The following is a 16,805-nucleotide window of genomic DNA, read 5'->3' as shown; positions in this document are numbered from 1 at the left end:
GCCGGCGCCGACGGTTTTCGGCTAATTGAGCTACAGATTTGTCTAATATTGTTTTGATTTACAAAATTAATGACACAAAAAAAATCTGCATTATAGAAATGACCTTCTAGCTGCAATTTTACAATCAGAAATGTTTAAAAGGAAATAAAATAATCTTAGACCGGGTGTAAAAATTGGCACATTTTATTATTGTCTTGAGAACATTATTCCCTTGACCCATGTGGGCATTACAGAAACTACGATTCCAGATAAACCTCCTCAAGGACTAGATCTCAGATCAGACACAAATATCAGAAATATAATCTCAAAGAACATAATTTCTCATCCTCAAGCGGACGGCAGCTTTGGTCGACATTTTCAACAACAAAAAAAGTGGTTGGCACAGAGATACATATATCACTATATCATCATCATCATCAGATGATCATATCAAAGTAACAATGGCATTCTCTCCCAGAATCCTCTTCCTCACCTGAGATTTGTTTAGCAGTAAAACACCAATATAAAATCAGCAGGATCCTCAGTGTTTTTCTGTTGCTCTTTATAAAATACATTTACAAACTGAAAGGATCATCCATATTGTAACCCAAAAAATATTGTAACCCATAAACATTCATAAGTCAGCATGAGGTCCTGATGATCATCAGTGTGATTGGGACTCTTCAGGCACTTGACTGACAACATTAGTACAGCAACCTGAACCAGTTTAAATACATATATATAATATTCATGCAATAACCCACTTCCTGAAATATAGAAAACCCTGACACCAACTGTGCTTACAGTGAGGAGTTATGACCTGGAGGAAGTGATGCGTCGCGTAAAGCATCTGGAAATATAAACAGCAGAGCATGGTTCACAATGACATCATCACTGTTGTGTGCAGTCTCGATCCACACAGATAATTAGCTTCTATAACCTCACATCTCTGCTGCACATTATACACATATCAACTGATTATTCATGATATTGACCTTTCTGAGACGCAGCGTCACGTGTGTGTGTGTCCCCTGAGAACAGACGGCATTTAAACATCCCCCGCACAGACTGAAGCAGAGCTGATTATTATATGATCTTCATTATTTCATCACTGCTAATTCTCTTACATTCAGTTTTCTTAATAAGTTTGGAGATCCCCATGAACCCGTTAAAGGCAGTTCGGGTCTCTGCTCCTGTCAGCAGATCGTGACCCTCCGTGTAAACAACACAACTCTACTGTAACTCTACTGTAACTCTAGTCTAACTCTACTGTAACTGTAGTGTAACTCTACTGTAACTCTACTGTAACTCTACTGTAACTGTAGTGTTGAGCAGTTCCTGGATCAGTAGGGGTCACGAACCGAAGCAGCATCAGTTCCCCTCCAGCAGAAGGGTTTATGGCTTTACATGAGAAAGAGAGAGTGTGTGTGTGTGTGTGTGTGTGTGTGTGTGTGTGTGTGTGTGTGTGTGTGTAGCACAGTGTTTGGTCGAGCACAGGGTTAGCTGCTGTTGTACAGATCCACATCACTGGAGCTCAAACCGCGGCTGTCTCTCAGTCGTCTGCCGCCCAGAGTCTGATCACACACACACACACACACACACACACACACACAGAGAGATGAAACATTAACCGTCGTCTGACATCAACATCATCTCTATTATATACACAAAGACAACATATTTCTAATACTATGAGTGACATCATCATCAGTGTGGGTGACATCATCACCTGGTAGGCCTCGTCACTCGGCTTGTTCAGGACGTTCAGGGAAGCGGCGCGCTTCATTCTGTGGAGGAGACACACACATCAAACACACACACATGAAACACACACACACACCAAACACACACACACCAAACACACACACATCAAACACACACACCAAACACACACACATCAAACACACACAGCAAACACACACACATCAAACACACACACATCAAACACACACACATCAAACACACACACACATCAAACACACACACGGCAAACACACACACATCAAACACACACACAGCAAAACATACTAACAACTCTCGCTGAGCAGAAGACACTCAAAACATTTCAAAAATCATAATTATTCCAAACTTTTGAGCGGAAGTGTAAACGGGCACACACACTCTCACTCACGCACACACACACACACACACACACACACGAAAATCGTTCATCATTCCATCATCACGAGCCAAGTAATTTAATGCTGCGACTGCTATAATGTGTTTAATTACAAACCAGACGAGAACACACTGTTGTATGAGTGTGTGTGTGTGTGTTCATACGTGCTGTTGTGTGTGTGTGTGTGTGTGTTCATACGTGCTGTTGTGTGTGTGTGTTCATACGTGCTGTTGTGTGTGTGTGTGTTCATACGTGCTGTTGTGTGTGTGTGTGTGTTCATACGTGCTGTTGTGTGTGTGTGTTCATACGTGCTGTTGTGTGTGTGTGTGTGTGTGTTCATACGTGCTGTTGTGTGTGTGTGTGTGTTCATACGTGCTGTTGTGTGTGTGTGTGTTCATACGTGCTGTTGTGTGTGTGTGTGTGTGTGTTCATACGTGCTGTTGTGTGTGTGTGTGTGTGTGTGTTCATACGTGCTGTTGTGTGTGTGTGTGTGTGTGTGTTCATACGTGCTGTTGTGTGTGTGTGTTCATACGTGCTGTTGTGTGTGTGTGTTCATACGTGCTGTTGTGTGTGTGTGTGTTCATACGTGCTGTTGTGTGTGTGTGCTGGTCCGCTGCCCTGTAGTTTCTTGACGAGTCTCTCGCTGCTCCTGCGCAGCACGTCTCTGAGCCGGCCCATGGAGCCGCTGCGCTGGAGCACACCGCTGCCGTCCTACACACACACACACACACACTCATTACACTGTACAAGACACACACACACACACACACATTTCTGATGTTCTCATGACGGTGTTATGAAGCCGATACGACACTTGTTGCTCTGAACTGTATTTCCGTTTCCTCAGACCCGTCACGATCAACAGAGTCTCGGCTGAAGGAAATACACACATTTATTATCATCTATCTGCTTTAATATATCGCACAAATGTTCGTATCGGCCGATATATCGCGCATCCCTAGGAAGAAGATCAGTGTGTGTGTGTGTGTGTGTGTGTGTGTTACAGCTTTAATCAGGACTGAAATCACATGAACTCTTCATACACAAATAACACCAAGAGAAATGAAACAGCCGTGAAACTCAAATGTACATTATTAAACGTTCATTATTTATTAAATAACATTCAAAACACTTGATCTCAATATAAAAACAGATCAAATTTTTAAACATACACCGATTATAGAATCATAAGAAAGTTCAGAAATGAAACCTTTATTGAAGATATCAACAAACTTCACAGCAGGAGTAAAGCGTCCATTATTACCACATCTACTCACTAAAGCCGACACACACACACACACACACACACACACACACACACACACACACACACACACACGAGCACAACCACCAATGAGTGAGCAGCTGTCCACGACACACACACACCATCATCGTGTGTGTGTGTGTGTGTGTGTGTGTGTGTGGAAAAAGGCTGTGCAACAAATATCAAAATAAAAGTTTGTGTGTACTGTGTATAATTATTTCATATATATAAATACACACACACACACACACATGAATATTCAGTCACACCAGCATTATACAGACTCCTTCATCATCATCATCATCATCATCAGTTTATTGGCTGTAGTTTGGAGAACGGTGATAATATGAGCAGATCAGTGTTTGATATTTGACTCTCTCTCTCACACACACACACGAGTTATGTTGAATATCTGTCAGCTGTTCAATTGAACTCCACAATTAGAGAATACCAGTTTAGCTCAACCAGTGAGCAAGCAATGCTTCATTTTGTTGAGTGTGTGTGTGTAAAGAGCATTAGCGATTACAGAAAACACACTTCAGCAGAACATCATCAGCTCAAAGTGGACGAGTCATGTCTGCTCCACATCTTTATAATGTCACTGTGTGGAGAATATATGTGTGTATTATGTCTCTCACACACACACACATGCGCTATAGTGTCCTGATCACACACTAGTGGAAACATATCAAACGTTATATCTGCTGTCTGAATAATGTTTGGTTTGACTGTTATGTATATTTTATATAGATAACATATTTTTCTGAAATACTGTATAAACGTCCATGTGTGTGTGTGTGTGTGTGTATTTATATATATGGCATAATTATACACCGCACACACACATATATAATGTAAACAAACTTTTATCTTGGATGTGATTAATCTCTGCACAGCCCTGACGATCCTCGTTAGTGAACATGAGGAGTGTGTGTGTGTGTGTGTGTGTGTCCTCAAACACACTCAACAAACCCGACTCGACCGCTCAGGATCAACACACGGGATCGAGTCGGACCTAAAGACTTCCCTCCGCAAGTGTGTATCAGACATCAGTGTGTCACAGCCGCTACAAACACACACACACACACACACACTCAAGCGTTTCTCATTATTAGTGTGATTAGATATAATATAAATGATTGACAGAACCAGAGTATGGCGTCACACCCCACGGCACGCGCTAATACTGTAAACGTGACTTTGACACACACACACACACACACACACACACACACACACACACACTCGTCGTGTTGTTCAGCTTTGGGTGTGTGTGTGTGTCACACACTCGTCCTCGAGCGACATCACAACATCCTTTATCACATCATAGAAGAGAGCATCAAGAGCAAGACTCCAGGTTTCTGAAACATCAGCAGTGAGTGTTCAACACCAGAGGCGGCCCAACGGCAGAGTGACATCATCATCATCATCATCATCAGAGACGAGAGACGAGGACGATCACGTCACGAGACAGAAGAGAAGAAGAATCAGGAGAGGAATAAAGAGCCGCATCACACACATCACTTCCTGTGTGAGGAGGAAGAGCTGAAGGAAACTCTGGACGGCCTTATGCCTGAGAGAGAGAGAGAGAGAGAGAGAGAGAGAGAGAGAGAGAGACAGAGAGAGAGAGACAGAGAGAGAGAGAGAGAGAGAGAGAGAGAGACAGAGAGAGAGAGAGAGAGACAGAGAGAGAGAGACAGAGAGAGAGAGACAGAGAGAGAGAGACAGAGAGAGAGAGAGAGAGAGATGGCATACAATTAAGAGCTCAGTTCGAACAAACGTGTGGCCTGCCTGTGTGTGTGTGTGTGTGGTGGGCGTGTTGTGTGAGTGAGTGTGTGTTTGTGTTAAGTGACAGTGTGTGTGTGTGTGTGTGTGTGTGAGAGAGAGAGAGAGAGAGAGAGAGAGTGTGTGTGTGTGTGTGTGTGTGTGTGTGTGTGTGAAGTGTTTATATTTACACTGGCTCTCAAAAGTCTGAAACGACTATGGTTTTAAATGTTTCTGAGTGTCTTCTGCTCTCCAAACTCTGTTTAATTGATCATAAATACAGTAAAACAGTGAAATATTATGAACATGATACAGTGCCAGAGTTACATCAACACTTTATTAATCAAGCACACATTAAACTGATCCAAACTGACATTAATAATGCTACAAAAGATTCTGTTTCAGGTAAAGCTGTTCTTTACAACTTTATATTCATTAAAGAAATAAAACGCATCACTGTTTCCACAGAAATATAAAACACTGATAATAATCATAAATGTGTGTTGATCATCAGATCCTCGTATTAGAGATCATGTGACACTGATGATGATAAACTCAGCTTTACTGGATATTCCCACAGATTTACACTGGAGTGATATCTCACTGTTTTACTGTGTTTCAGAGCGATGAGCAGACGACTCTCAGACACATGAACACACTGCTGATGATGTCACTGAGTGTCTCTGGCTGTGATGGAGGACCGGAGAAGGGAAGAGCACAATCCCACAATCCACTGTGTCGGGAACACTGATCACGGTTGCGTTTCCCAGAAGCCTCGTGAGTAGAGCCGAAACCGCTAGCTAGCGACTAGCGACGCTGTTGGGAAAGGCGGCCCCTGATTGGCTGATTGGTTGTCATGGCAACAATTGCAATGACGTTGCAGGTTAGTAACAGGAAGTGATGTTGAGCGCACAGACTCATGCAGGTCTCATGCACACACACACACACACACACACACACGCCGAGCGTCGCGTCAACACTAATGAGTGTGTGAGATCGTCATGAGACACAAACAATCTGAGAATGCAAGATCGATTTATTCTGGGCATGAACATCATCTTCACATCCACAGTCTCACGCGCACGGCCTGAGGAATCACACAGAAACACACACGTCACAACACACACACACACACACACACCTGATGCGTTTCAGTGAAATATCCAACAATCCAGAAACAAAAGACACAACACTGCATGTGACAGTCAGGCTAGCTCAGTGTGTGTGTGTTAGACTCTTCCGCACGTTCCAGCTTGTGTTAAACACACACACACTCACACACACACTCAGAGCGAGTCACGGCAAGTCTGCGTTTGAGGAGCGCTGACGGAGCTTTAGTGGCGTGTTCACAGCTTCATGTCAGTATGATTATGATTATTACATCATTCCACACGCTAGCACTAACACATGAGGCATCACATGCAGGAAATGACATCACACTGCACATCACATGACTGAACCGCACGAGGACACGAGCAGGTCACATGTCATCCCGAAGTCACAACAATAACATAGAGCTTGCTGACCTCGGGTCATGTGACCTAGCTGTGTTCTGGTGAGGATCTGTGTGTTTCAGAGATGCACACACACACACACACACACACACACAAGCATGTTAAATCAGCACAAACATGCCAGGACACACAATCAGCTCCTAGGCCTTGAGAAGAGCAGTCGCTCGACAGGGGCATGACCACACACACACACACACACACACACACACACACACACACACACACACACACACACCCGCACATCAGGAGCTTCACTGGAGACGAGCAACGGCTGAACATATCAAGTCTTGTTTAATGAGAAATGCACCAAAATTAAATGTTTAAAATCCCCTTGTGGAAAACTTGTTTATGTGTGTGTGTGGTGTGTTTAATCCGCTGTAACACACACCGTGTGTAAGTTGATAATTTTAATAATTTAATAATTAAGTATTTCCTCCTTAAAACTGCAGTGAACCAAAGACAGTCTCAAAAACACGCTTTGAAATCGCTGGAGTTTCTGACGTCACAAACCACCTTGTAACCAATCAGATCAACGTGTGATCGCCAAGCGAGTGAGTGGAGGCGGGGCTCATTTGCATATTCATAACTGCGCATACTAAATGAGGCGAGGGTGTCGAGTTACATTCAAGATATTTTAAGGCATGAAGACTTTTATTTTTCAAGGAAAACCTCTTATACGAGTCATTTTGGTGATCAGAGAGGAGTTTGAGCAAGCGGCACCGTCCTCTCTCTCTCTCTCTCTCTCTCTCTACACTGAGCGAGTGAGACTACAGTTCCTCCTCCGGCCACTAGAGGCACTGCAGAAGAGACTCACTCCCATTGACCCGCATGTTAAAGCGCCGACTTTACCGCCGGAGAACACATGATCACAGTCTGGTGCAGGAAGTGCTGTGTCTATATCGCTAATGTCGCCCTTCATCACGGCGGTGAGGGGGTGAATATTTCTGTTTAAATTATATTAAGCCTTAAAGTTGTGCATAATTAAGGGCGTGGCCACTTGAGTGACAGGTGGACTGCCGCTGATGTCACTGCTAGCCGTTTGTCTGCTGTGTGTGTGTTAGCGTCCCGCCCCCTCAGCTCACATGTTCGTTTATCCGGGAGTGACGCTGGCTCCGCCCACTTTGGGCTTCAGAAACACTACAAGTGACGTCAGAAATATGTTATACAGTCTATGGTTTTAAGGGTAAAATGATTGATGTCTTTAAATAAGAACAGATATATGTGAATGGGGTCAGAAACAGTCCAGGGTGAGGGAGATTTCCCCGTTTGAAGCACAAACTCACTTCATTTGAATGCAACACTTGATATCTCCAGCCGTGCTCAGTGGAAACGCCTCTCGATGTGCGGATGTTTGTGACTGGAGGAGGACGCTGATGCCCTGCTGATGTCATCGCCCCTGCCGAGCGCTGCGCTGTGATTGGTCGGTTGGTGGATGTGTACTCACCCCGCTCCACTCCACTGCCATACTCACTTCATCGCCCGCCTCGGAGCCGCTCTCGTACTTCACACTGGACACACACTCTCTGCGGCGCTCACCCTCCTTCAGGAGCTCCGACACACGCGACTGATGCACCGGGTCCAGGCCCTGACACACACACACACACGGTCAACATCAGAACACACAGTGTGTGTGTGTGTGTGTGTGTGTGTGTGTGTGTGCGCACCTGTTTGCGTGACCTCATGGCACACTCCTCCAGGGTCTCGGCCGCATCCATCTTGCCCTGTCTCCGGTAGAGCGCTCCCAGGTTCCTCAGCGTCGTGTTCACCGTCGGACTGCGGGAGGACAGCAGCTCTGCTTAGATGAGCACGATGACACACGCAACGACAACAACTCTGAGACTCCGCTTACTGAAGTAACCCGTCGCCACGGTTACCATGAGCCGCACGATGACATCACTGGCCCGTCCCAATGCCACTCTGCACTGTCGGCCGTGTGGACTTACAGTTTCCTACAGTGTGTGTGTGTGTGTGTACCTGTTGACTCTACAGGCTTTGTACCAGCCTCCGTATTCTCCGTACGGCGTGTTGTCTCTGTGCTTCCCCTGAACAACACACACAGAGTGAGTGACAGCAGACCAACACACACACACACACACACACACACACACAAGTTATATTTCAAACTTGCTCACACACACATACACACTCACCTTGCTCATCTCTCTCTCCTCCGCGTGCATCCAGATGGGCTTGTTTTCAGCTGCAAACACACACACAGGAGACGCAGGTTACCCATGATGCTCTCTGATTACGGTCTCTCACTCACACTCACTGCAGGTCAGCCTGTGTAAAGTGTGTGATGTGTAGTGCTCATGGTTACTGTGCTGTTCTTGCAAGGATCCGTCAGTGTGTGCGTGTGTGTGTGTGTCTCACCGTCCACCGATCCGAACTCCTTCTCGTGAGCGCGGGTCAGAATCTCTTTATACAGAACCTCGGCTTCTTTATATTTGCCCTGTTTGAGGAAGCAGGACGCCTGCGGAGAGACCAGGAGCATCACTGTGAGACGAGTGTGTGTGTGTGTGTGTGTGTGTGAGAGTAGCAAAACTCGAGGATGTAGATGTGACTTTGAGAACTTGTACAGTAAATATTCACACTGCTAAACTCTACACACTCAACGGCAATGTGAAAAACTGCAAAATAACAATCCGATGTGGAGACACTCGCAGTGGACACACACACACACACACACACACACACACCTGTCTTCTGGAAGTGCGAGAGTGGATTTCAGCGAACAAGAACTTGTTTACTGTACAAGTTCTCCAGGTCACATCTACATGCTGTCGAGATCTGCAACTCTTGAACCCTCAAAGATGGCCGACGCCGGCTCACATGGGCACAATGAGGAAAATGCAAATATGGAGTGTGTGTTTGATAGCGTCTGGCGTTATAAACGCAGCAGAACAGCAGTTGGACACACACTCACCAGGTTGTTCTTGGTCTTGGCCACGTTGGGGTCGTCGGGCCCGAGCCGGCACTCGTAGATCTCCAGAGCCCGGCAGTAATAATACTCCACCTCCTCATACTTGCCCTGGTTCTGACACAGCAGCGCCAGGTTATTCAGCTGCTTCGCCACGTCAGGGTGATCCTTCCCCAACACCTGACACACACACACACATCTTTCAATAATTCAAGCACTTTTCACAAATATGGCTGTTTTCCAGGACTTAAACGTCAAAGGTCAATTTCAAGCACTTCAAGGCCCTTGTACGAGCGCTGCTTTTAATCCCACAGGCCCTGAATATGAAATTCCCCATTATGAGTGATGTGTGTGTGACGCTCACTGACCTTCTCTCGGATCTCCAGCGCTCGTTTACACAGCGGCTCCGCCTCCTTATACTTGCCTCTCTTCCCGTACAGCACAGCCAGATTATTCAGAGTGGCTGCGACCTGGAACACACACACACACACACACAGATCAACACCTGACCCTGAGCAAAACCCTGATGCCCATGTGTTCAGGCTCTCCTAGAACGTGAATGTTGATTATTCTCCTCATATTCTCCACTGTTGCGGCTCCTCTCTTCCCAGTCTGTCAGTAACGCTCTGTTCACTTCCTGTCTCTATGAAGCCACTCCTCCTGAAAAAATGCACTCTGATTGTGCTTTGATTGGTCGGCTGGAGCAGTGTGTTGTGATTGGTCGAGCGCTTTGAGTGTGTTTGGGAAAGCCCCGCCCCTTTCCATAACCGAACTCCACCAGGCCAATCAGATGACTGTAAACTGTAATGTGGACTCGTGCATGTTCTGTACAGCTGCTTTGTGACGGTGTGTGTTGTGAACTATACACTACACTAATAAATGTGAATCGAATATAGAAACTTCCCCGACTCAAACAGCAAAGAGATAACCGCGGCGTATAAGAAGACTTACGGCGGGATGGTCTTTGCCCAGGGTCTTCTCTCGGATGGAGAGCGCGTCGTTCAGCAGGTGCGCCGCCTCTTTATACTTATTCTGATCCCTGAGACACACACACACACACACACAGAGGATGATGTCATCAGACACGGTTCTGACGCGGCTCTGACACGGGTCTCGGCCGGGCCCCTCACCTGTACACCAGCGCCAGGATGTTGAGCATGGTGGCCACGTCGGGGTGGTCGTGTCCCGAGGTTTTCTCCAGGTCCTCCAGAGCCTGTTTGCAGAGCGGCACCGCCACCTCGTAGCGGCCCTGGGACGCGTACTGGATCACCAGGTTGTGGAGGGTCCGGAGCCGCGCCGGGATCTCGTACCCGCCCTGCTGCGCGGCTGCCACTGCGGAGCTGTTGTGCTGGTGCTGACCTGCAGAGGTCAGGGGTCACAGCATTAGAGAGGTCAGGGGTCATAGGCTTACAGAGGTCATGCGTAACAGGCTTACAGAGGTCAGGGGCCACATGATTACAGAGGTCAGGGTTCACGGGCTTACAGAGGTCATGTGTAACAGGCTTACAGAGGTCAGGGGCTTACAGAGGTCATGCGTAACAGGCTTACAGAGGTCAGGGGCCACATGATTACAGAGGTCAGGGTTCACAGGCTTACAGAGGTCATGTGTAACAGGCTTACAGAGGTCAGGGGTCACATGTTTACAGAGGTCAGGGGTCACTGGCTTACAAAGGTCATGTGTAAAAGGCTTACAGAGGTCAGGGGTCACGGGCTTACAGAGGTCATGTCTAACAGGCTTACAGAGGTCAGGGGTCACATGTTTACAGAGGTCAGGGGTCACTGGCTTACAGAGGTCATGTGTAAAAAGGCTTACAGAGGTCAGGGGTCATAGGCTTAGAGGGGTCATAGACATACATACAGAGGTCAGGGGTCACATGATTACAGTGGTCACAGGCTTTCAGAGGTCATGTGTAACGTGCTTACAGAGGTAAGGGGTCACATGATTACAGTGGTCACAGGCTTTCAGAGGTCATGTGTAACGGGCTTACAGAGGTCAGTGGTCACGGGCTTACAGAGGTCATGTGTAAAAAGGCTTACAGAGGTCAGGGGTCATAGGCTTAGAGGGGTCATAGGCATACATACAGAGGTCAGGGGTCACATGATTACAGTGGTCACAGGCTTTCAGAGGTCATGTGTAACGGGCTTACACAGGTCAGGGGTCACATGATTACAGTGGTCACAGGCTTTCAGAGGTCACGTGTAACAGGCTTACAGAGGTCAGGGGGTCACATGATTACAGAGGTCAGGGGTCACGGGCTTACAGAGGTCAGGGGTCACATGTTTACAGAGGTCAGGGGTCACGGGCTTACAGAGGTCAGGGGTCACATGTTTACAGAGGTCAGGGGTCACCGGCTTACAGAGGTCATGTGTAATGAGCGTGGTGTGTGTGAGGGTTGACGTACTGCCTTGAGTGTGTTCCTCCTCGTCGTTGGGGAAGAGGTCGTCCAGAGAGTCCTTGGGCGGCTCGCCGTCCTTCTCCTCCTGCACACACAGCAGTTTACCTTACTGATACTTCAGACTATATTAGGGAATATTAACAAATGCAACTTCGATTTTCAAAAGTAAATGTTGAAGTTGCCAGTAACTTAACAGTTTTTTTAACAGTAACAGTAAAGATTGATAATTATAGTTCAGCATTAAATGCGACACTGGTTGCAGTGATTATTACAGATATATAGTAGCACACTACGGTACTGTACATCTACTGTACATCTACTGTACTCCACATCTACTGTACTCCACATCTACTTTACTGTACAGGAGAGAATCTAGTGAAAGGGCCTTTACATTTGCCCAAAAATATACCTGTTTCTTATTAAAAAACAAGCCAATCGCAGATGTAAAAAAAACATTACGCGCAACTTTTTTAAAAAGTAACTAAGTAACGCATTTAGTTACTTTTTAAGCGAGTAATGCAATATTGTAATACATTAGTTTTCACAGTAACTCCCGGCGCCGCTGGGCATCTCACCGAAGGGGACACGTCCTCGTCGTACTTCTTGAGCTGGTTCATGAACTCCAGGTGCTTCTTCTCCTCCTCCAGCTGGGCCACGCTCTGCTCGCTCTTCTGCAGCTTCTGCTGGGTGTTGGCCAGCTCGTCTCGCAGCCACTGGTTCTCCTGGCAGAGCCGACGCACCTGCGCTCGCAGCTTCTGCTTCTCCGACTCCACCGCCGTCAGGTGGTTCGACAGAGCCATCATCACCTGCACATCAGACAGAACCAGACTCACACCGCTTCACTCTCTGACGGCTGTATGAAGCCGGATTCGGTGCGGATGTGACCGATTAAATCGAATACACTTGATTGTCCCTGATAGGGAACTTTGTTATGGACTCCATAGGCAGCATTTTGCCAAAACCACACATCAAAATAAATAGACTTCACTAATTCATGTTCAAGTCTAATTGATACCGGTACAAAACATAATGTACCTCTGACCCCTGCCCTCACCTGAGCCTCTCCCAGCCCTTGACCCCTGCCCTCACCTGAGCCTCTCCCAGCCCTTGACCCCTGCCCTCACCTGAGCCTCTCCCAGCCCTTGACCCCTGACCTCACCTGAGCCTCTCCCAGCCCTTGACCCCTGACCTCACCTGAGCCTCTCCCAGCCCTTGACCCCTGCCCTCATCTGTTCCTCTCCCAGCCCTTGACCCCTGCCCTCACCTGAGCCTCTCCCAGCCCTTGACCCCTGACCTCATCTGTTCCTCTCCCAGCCCTTGACCCCTGCCCTCACCTGAGCCTCTCCCAGCCCTTGACCCCTGCCCTCATCTGTTCCTCTCCCAGCCCTTGACCCCTGCCCTCACCTGAGCCTCTCCCAGCCCTTGACCCCTGCCCTCACCTGAGCCTCTCCCAGCCCTTGACCCCTGCCCTCATCTGTTCCTCTCCCAGCCCTTGACCCCTGCCCTCACCTGAGCCTCTCCCAGCCCTTGACCCCTGACCTCACCTGAGCCTCTCCCAGCCCTTGACCCCTGCCCTCATCTGTTCCTCTCCCAGCCCTTGACCCCTGCCCTCACCTGAGCCTCTCCCAGCCCTTGACCCCTGACCTCACCTGAGCCTCTCCCAGCCCTTGACCCCTGACCTCACCTGAGCCTCTCCCAGCCCCAGCTCGATCATCTCCACTGACTTGCGCAGCAGGCTGGACTTCTCGTGCACCACGTTGGCCTCCTCGTCCTTCTTCAGGCACTTGATGGTCTCCAGGAGGCTGTGCAGGATTGAGTTGTGCTCGTTCTTCAGCGCCTCCAGGCCCTGGATCACCAGCTTGGTGTTGGAGATGATCTCCTCCTGCGACAGCTTCTCCAGCTTCTCATCTCGAGGGTACAGGATCGCAGACATGATCCGGCAGAGCAGCGGCTGAGGAGGACACAGGCAAACAGAGGCCGTGAGGAAGGTTAGCGGTCGTGAGGATGTTCACAGAATATTAAAGGTGACACATAACGCCCCTTTTGACATGATGTCATATATATCCCTGCTGTCCCCACACCTGCAACACTTCAACTCAAAATCATTTATTATAGCTTGTCAAATTTGCCTCTTTTTGGGTGTAAACAAAAACACATTTTTGTGTGTCTCTTTAAATGCAAATGAGCTTTAGCTCCGCTTGACCGCTTCGGTCAATGATGATCTCGTCCCTCCAAAACAGTTTCAGCCAAAACTGAAAATGAATTTGCATCACTAGCTAGTGTGGATCAGCTAGTGTGGATCAGCTAGTGTGGATCAGCTTGTGTGGATCAGCTAGTGTGGATCAGCTAGTATGGATCAGCTAGTGTAGATCAGCTAGTGTGGATCAGCTAGTGTGGATCAGCTAGTGTAGATCAGCTAGTGTGGATCAGCTTGTGTGGATCAGCTAGTGTGGATCAGCTAGTGTGGATCATCTAGTGTGGATCAGCTAGTGTGGATCAGCTAGTGTGGATCAGCTAGTGTAGATCAGCTAGTATGGATCAGCTAGTATGGATCAGCTAGTGTGGATCATCTAGTGTAGATCAGCTAGTGTGGATCAGCTAGTGTGAATCAGCTAGTGTGGATCAGCTAGTGTGAATCAGCTAGTGTGGATCAGCTAGTATGGATCAGCTAGTATGGATCAGCTAGTGTGAATCAGCTAGTGTGGATCAGCTAGTATGGATCAGCTAGTGTGGATCAGCTAGTGTAGATCAGCTAGTGTGGATCAGCTAGTGTGGATCAGCTAGTGTGGATCAGCTAGTGTGGATCAGCTAGTATGGATCAGCTAGTGTGGATCATCTAGTGTAGATCAGCTAGTGTGGATCAGCTAGTGTGAATCAGCTAGTGTGGATCAGCTAGTATGGATCAGCTAGTGTGGATCAGCTAGTGTAGATCAGCTAGTGTGGATCAGCTAGTGTGGATCAGCTAGTGTGGATCAGCTAGTGTGGATCAGCTAGTGTGGATCAGCTAGTGTGGATCAGCTAGTGTGGATCAGCTAGTGTACAGGTGAGATCAAGCGGCGGACGCGAGCCTCAGTTCACACAGAGAGCCTGTGGCAGTCATTTCCCTAGATAACATCCTCCATGCAGTCCTCCACATCACACACACACACATACACACACACAAAAGAAACACTGACATTGAACTAAACCACAGACGCAAACACACACACACACACAGAACACTGGCTGAGCAGCGCAACCGGTATATAACACACACCGAACACATCATACGTGTGTGTGTGTGTGTGTGTGTGTGTGTTGATCTCACCGTCAGCAGCACCAATGATGAAACAACTCTAGTCTCAGCAACACACACAGGAAACAGAAGAACACACACGACTGAAGCGAGCAACGGCCGACACCCATCAGAACACAGCAGAGAGAGAGAGAGCGCGTGCGTGCGTGTGTGTGTGTGCGCGTGCGTCTACATCGACAAACTCTGTCTACATCGACACTCTCGATCCTCTCATACACACCAGCGCTTTAGACAAGACGTTTATTATTATTATCTCACACACAGATGCAGTGACACACACACACACACACAGATATGAGCTGACGTAACTCTCTCTCTCTCACACACACACACAAACAAACTGATGCAGTGACACAAACTCAGTAAACAAGCACATGGTGAAGAACACACACAAGAACTGGAGCGACGGGTCGGACGAGTATCACACACACACACACACACACACACACACACACTAGAAACAACACACACTGATCTGACCGTAACTTACACACACAATCACTCTCTCACACTGACCTGACCATAACTTACACACACACACACACACACACACACACACACACACACACACACACACACACACACACACACACACTCAGCTGGAGGAGTATGCTTAAAAAAACTAGAAAACAAATTATCAGCCAATCAAAACTACTTAAATAAAACATTTCGCATCTCATGAGGAGAGTCTGCTCATTATTAGCATTGGACTCTTAGCATGACATCATTATTAGCACTGGACTATTAGCATGACATCCTAATTAGCACTGGACTATTAGCATGACATCATTTTTAGCACTGGACTATTAGCATGACATCACAGTTCTGTCAGTTCTGTTCCTGCAGTGGATTATAAAGCAGTCAGAATCATCAAATCTATCAGTCAGTCACACACACATTTATATAATCTGATCATAAATATAAATACACACACTCACTCAATCACTCACTCTCTCTCTCTCTTACACATACATACATACATACAAACTCTCACTCACTCTCTCTCTATCTCACTCTCTCTCTCTCTCCCTCACACACACTCTCACGCACGCACGCACACACACACACCTCAGTAATATACAGTCTGACAGCCCAGACCCGCTTGGACAGCACAGGCGGCAGCTACTGTTCGTCTAGACTCTAGATAGACAGCACACTAGTGTGCATCGAGTGTGTGAGGGTCCTGAATGCAGAACACTACACAATCACTCTCTCGCGCTCTCTCTCTCTCTCTCTCTCTCTCACACACACACACACACACACCTCAGCGGCTGCTTCATCTCTCACACACCGCGAAACGCGCTTCCCGCTTCCTCAATAAACACACACACACACTCATGGGCGCGCTTTAGAGAGAGATGTCTCACACCTGAAATCGTTGCTTTTGTCCGGATTCGTTCAGACCGCTTTAAATCCAAGATGTCCACTGTGGATGTGACACAGCGCATGCGCACTCAGAGGGACGCGTCGTTGGAAATGACGTCACTTCTCAGGCGGGGTTCTCGGGTAGGCGTGGCTTTCTGTTCTCATGTGGGCGTGACTTTCAGCTGGCTC

The 16,805-nt window shown here is 47.5% G+C and overlaps 1 protein-coding gene across 7 annotated transcripts; it reads right to left on the bottom strand.

The window, feature by feature from the left end:
• Positions 1 to 165: 165 nt before the first annotated feature.
• Positions 166 to 16,776, bottom strand: klc1b (kinesin light chain 1b). Of its 7 annotated transcripts, none has more exons than XM_089116703.1 (16): positions 16,621 to 16,776; positions 13,641 to 13,907; positions 12,532 to 12,762; positions 11,963 to 12,041; positions 10,691 to 10,919; positions 10,512 to 10,599; positions 9,929 to 10,030; positions 9,567 to 9,740; positions 9,014 to 9,113; positions 8,791 to 8,840; positions 8,615 to 8,682; positions 8,305 to 8,413; positions 8,085 to 8,225; positions 2,685 to 2,809; positions 1,709 to 1,766; positions 166 to 1,553 (listed from the first exon to the last, which is right to left on the bottom strand). In XM_089116703.1, the coding sequence occupies exons 2-16, from the start codon at positions 13,887 to 13,889 to the stop codon at positions 1,479 to 1,481; spliced, it is 1,878 nt and encodes a 625-aa protein (XP_088972829.1). In that variant the 5' UTR covers positions 13,890 to 13,907; positions 16,621 to 16,776; the 3' UTR covers positions 166 to 1,478. The 7 variants fall into 7 exon arrangements, with proteins under 7 accessions (XP_088972829.1, XP_088972830.1, XP_088972832.1 ...); XM_089116704.1 differs by having other exon boundaries at positions 8,112 to 8,225; XM_089116706.1 differs by lacking the exon at positions 16,621 to 16,776 and adding an exon at positions 15,264 to 15,392.
• Positions 16,777 to 16,805: the final 29 nt, after the last annotated feature.

Source organism: Pimephales promelas, chromosome 11 (genome assembly GCF_988280905.1).
Source record: "Pimephales promelas chromosome 11, fPimPro1.hap1.1, whole genome shotgun sequence".
Lineage (NCBI taxonomy): Eukaryota > Metazoa > Chordata > Actinopteri > Cypriniformes > Leuciscidae > Pimephales > Pimephales promelas.
This window is presented reverse-complemented; position numbering and strand designations above follow the sequence as displayed.